We start from the raw sequence: 4,279 nt of genomic DNA, 5'->3' as shown, positions 1-4,279 counted from the left end.
GCCCCTCCTTATAAAAAAAGCCCAGCACTTGGCAGGTGCTGACGTGTGGCTGCCTTTTAGTCCCGGTTGGTGTCATGAACCGGGACTAAAGGTCCTCCTGCCTCGGCGCCCCACAGCGGCCACGTGGAGCACCTTTAGTCCCGGTTTGTAACACGACCGGGACTAAAAGTCAGGGGCTTTAGTCCCGATTAATTTGTCCCGGTTGCCGAACCGGAGCTAAAGGCCCTCTAAAACCGGGACTGATTGTCTGTTTCCTATTAGTGAACACATGGCAACTCCGAATGTTTTCTACGACATATTTGATGAAGCGGGGATGGTAACTTTAGTTGTCAAGTATGACAACTTTGTTTTCAGATGGCAATTTTCAGTTTTTTGGAGGTTTATTTTTCGGATGACAACTTTAGTTGTAAAAAAACGTAGACTGGAGTGCTTTGTGTCATATGTGTGACGCTTATCATTTGGGGGAAAATGGTATTTTCGGCGGAGAAGTAGTAATAAGGAAAGAAAAAAAATCTACAGGAGATTCGAAAAAGAATCCACAGGAAAAATAATGTCCTTTTCTCCGGTGACCGGCCAAGTAGCAACTTGCACGGCCGGCCCGGCAGTCTACGATAGCAACGGCCGAAATCCAGGGCGAACGGGGCCCCACACGGAGCTATTTCTTCCGTGCATCTCAGAATTCGAGACCGATCCGATCGCAGCAGCAGCAGCAGCAGCAGCCAACAAACAAACATACCTCCACTCATTAGAGAGTCGCTGCTGCTCGTCGTCCCTCCCTCGGTTCCCCATTTCTCCACCTCCGAGCAGCCGAGCCGACGCCTCCCTCGCCGCCACCGTCTCTGTGACGGTAACTGTAAGTGATCTCCACCTCATCTTCCGCTCAGAGTCCGAGCAATTTGCTTACTTAGCTTGCCGATGGGACTGGGTCGTTGGCCTGCTGTCTCCGTAGATTGGTAGATCCCGCCGTCACTAGATCCGGGATGGTTTGTTTTCTGATCCGGGATGTGCGGGAGAAATTTAGCAAGAGAATTACCCGGACTGCCACTCATCATGTAGGTTAGGTGGTGCCGACGGTCCAGAGGGAACGAGAGATCTGCACATGCTTCACGCTCAGAATTGGGCATAATTCGAGAATAGTTACCTCTGCTTCTTACTATGTACTGTATATGTTTAAGATGGATAATTCAGCGACCAGCTGGTGCAGTCAGCTGAACAAACAAGCAAGTGAAGTGGCAGAGACCATGCGTGTGTCAGCAGAGCAAGAACAGGGGATCAGAAGGTCCTGTTAGATTTTCGGTCACGGAGGACTGTGTGCTTTATGAGAGCATTTTGGGTTGTCATACGGTCAAACAGATTGCAGGCACCTGCTGGAACTCCCGTCTACTAGGATAGTGTCAATTTACCTGGCATTCAGGGACAACCCGGTGTTCAGATTTGTATAGCAAGCAAAGAAAACACGCAAGTAGTACTCAACTAGTCACTATTCCGACCTCGCCTTGTCATACTTCGGCTCTGGATGACAATATGTAGATAGAGTTGTTCTGTGTACCACTAGGGATGCCGGGGTATCAAGCTGCTGCTTCATTTCTGTATCTAGAACCACGGTACGAGGTGTTACCATTTAGAAGGGCCCCTGAAGCATTAGCTTGTTTTTGCCCAATTTTGTAATGAAAAGATTAAACCTGATGGGCTAAAAATGAACAATCTGTGTGGATCCTCTGGCAAGTTATCGATTAAACAGATACTCAAGGTATCTGCTTGTCATGACAGGCTAACATTGAGTTTACATGTACTTGATTTTTTGTCGATCCAATGGGCTGTGGAATGAGTCAATGTGCTGACCAGTGGGTTGTATTTAACCTTCTTATAAAGATTTTGGAGCATATATGAAATTTGAACAGTGCTAGTGAATTTATATTAAGAAAAAACAGTTTTACCTGTTTAAGTTCCATATATCCAGTCTCATATTGATGTTTATCTGTTCTATCGACCAAGAGATAAACACGTGTTTCTTTCTTAATGGCCTTCCTGGTTATTATTTTTGGATGGGCTAATCCGCAGGCCACGGTTTTTAGTATATTAGTTTTAGCATACCTAACACCATGAAGGTGGGAAGCATAGTTTCTCTTTTTATTGTCAGATAGGAAGCATAGTAATACAACTAACAAGAGAAAAGTAATGTGTTGATTTCTGTAACTGAAGCACATTCTTTGATTTGAAATGAATTGTTCAGATTTGCCAACATCAAGTGCTCACTATAGGGGGTACTCATCAGCTGAAAATAGTAGAGCGACTAATATTTAGCTACAATTAGCACAGCCATTACAATGTTAAAGGCTAAGAACTAACCCAGAAACTAGCAGTAGAAAACTAGCTAAGGTTCCTTGATTATATCTTTAAACCCAAAAGAATAAGTATAAACCCATTCAAAATACACCGGCTATTTAAAAATGTTGCCATTTTGTTCTAAGAGTCAAACTGCAAATAGTGAACAACACTGGACAATAATTGCTACTGATTTTGGTTTATCTCAAACTCTATTGCTCAAACATTTCATGCCTTAAAAACAACTTTTCACTTTAGTGCTTTATAATGTGATAAATACTAACATCTTGTTTTTAGCACCATGTCGGGGATGAAGGACGCCAATGCTGTTGGGCATGATAATGTTGGAAATTCTGAACCTATGGACCAAAGTGGAGATAATGCCATGCCATCAGCTCAGCAACAGGTTATTTTCAGGACTAGTTCTGAAGATTGTATGGTCATTTAAATGGTAGTCTTGTATATTCTGGTTAATTGAGCAACAAAGAAGGTTGGTCTCTATAGCTGGCATGATCAATTACTTGTGGTTAACATCAAGCACAATCTGTTATGCGCAGGAACAAGTAATCAAGAAGAAGTTTGGAGGACTAATTCCTAAAAAGCCACCGCTCATCTCAAAGGTACTTAATTCGAATATCTCATCCCAAAACTGAACAGTCCATATCAGGTATCTGCATAAACCACACTAGTTCTCAGCATTTAAACTGCTCTTCATAATTGTAGGATCATGAGCGGGCCTATTTTGATTCTGCTGATTGGGCTCTCGGAAAGGTATTAAATTATCCTTCTGTAGCTTCAGTTCATTTTTCGTTTGTTCAGTACTTGAGTTTCAATGAACTGTTTTTGGGATATTTTGCTTTGCAGTCTGGACAGCAAGGTGTTGCAAAACCCAAAGGACCACTGGAGGCACTTAGGCCAAAGTTGCAGGTACTACTTATCATGTGCAGGGTCATATTTAGCAGCCAAACTTGTGTTTTTGTCAAGTTCAGCTTTTCTTTTGCCGAAAAAAGTCCAGTTCTTTTGAGTTCTGAAGGCCTGCAACATAAAAATGTGCAGCATAAACTCATCCCTGTACACTGCTCTTATTTCAGCCCACACGACAACAGCAACAGCGTTCAAGGAGCTCTATCTACAGTTCATCAGAAAACGAGGGTATGTTGTTGATGGTTTTGCATCAATCTTTAGATATGCCGGAATGACCTCTCTAAACAATTAGATGCACAACGCGCAGATGGAGATGGCGCTGGGTCGGAGGACATGAATATCAACTGATCAACAGCGTGGAATCTCGTGTTGTCGGTGCGAAGGGGCCTCGTCGTCTGAAGAAGCAGCTTGCTTTCATTGTCTGTGGACCGCAGGGAAGGGATGTATGCGTGCGTCCATAGATAAGAAAAGAGACGGTTGTAATTTCAAGGACTGCGGCTGCGGGTTTGTACTTGATCGAACAGCTACCTTGCTATGTGACCATTATAGACTGGACCATTGTCCTATTTGTGAATGGATCTCTGTTTTTGAACATCCCGTGATCAGCGTACTAGTTACCATTCTGACTTGCTGAGTTGCGTTGCATCATATTCAGTGTTTAGGCTTCTGAATGTGCGTCGTATTCTTGTTTTTTTTTTACAAATTATATACAAAAGCACAGAGGGAGAGGAGGGGAGGGGAGGTACAAAAGGGGGGAAACATTCTAAAGTGAGCTAGACAAGAGTGCTGAGCCACAAATGAATAGCATCAGCCTTGACTAGGGAAACCCTGAATGTAAGAGAAAAGGCATTGTTTCCTAAAGTTGTGAAACCAGGAGCTAGGGCCAGTGCTAATATTGTCAAAGATCTTGGCGTTTCTCTGCTTGGAGATGGAGATCCGCCAAGATGCCATGGTCAGGCTTTCAATGAAGAATGGTTTTCCAAAGGTGGATTGGAAACGGCCTCCCTCTTAATATAAGTCTTTCTAGTGA

General features: G+C 43.4%; 1 protein-coding gene across 1 annotated transcript; it reads left to right on the top strand.

The window, feature by feature from the left end:
• The first annotated feature begins 709 nt into the window (after positions 1–709).
• LOC119275662 lies at positions 710–3,846 on the top strand. Its single transcript, XM_037556552.1, has 7 exons — positions 710–853; positions 2,623–2,731; positions 2,883–2,945; positions 3,049–3,096; positions 3,190–3,252; positions 3,417–3,477; positions 3,557–3,846. The coding sequence occupies exons 2-7, from the start codon at positions 2,627–2,629 to the stop codon at positions 3,595–3,597; spliced, it is 381 nt and encodes a 126-aa protein (XP_037412449.1). The 5' UTR covers positions 710–853; positions 2,623–2,626; the 3' UTR covers positions 3,598–3,846.
• Positions 3,847–4,279: the final 433 nt, after the last annotated feature.

Source organism: Triticum dicoccoides, chromosome 3B (assembly GCF_002162155.2).
Source record: "Triticum dicoccoides isolate Atlit2015 ecotype Zavitan chromosome 3B, WEW_v2.0, whole genome shotgun sequence".
NCBI classification, from domain to species: domain Eukaryota; kingdom Viridiplantae; phylum Streptophyta; class Magnoliopsida; order Poales; family Poaceae; genus Triticum; species Triticum dicoccoides.
This window is presented reverse-complemented; position numbering and strand designations above follow the sequence as displayed.

What these genes read in the sequence shown, in the direction of transcription:
- LOC119275662 (XM_037556552.1), top strand. Translation starts at nt 2,627, where the DNA reads ATGTCGGGGATGAAGGACGCCAATGCTGTTGGGCATGATAATGTTGGA. An exon ending in AGCCACCGCTCATCTCAAAG is followed by an intron (nt 2,946 to 3,048) that starts GTACTTAATTCG and finishes TCATAATTGTAG; the next exon opens with GATCATGAGCGGGCCTATTT. An exon ending in CACTTAGGCCAAAGTTGCAG is followed by an intron (nt 3,253 to 3,416) that starts GTACTACTTATC and finishes CTCTTATTTCAG; the next exon opens with CCCACACGACAACAGCAACA.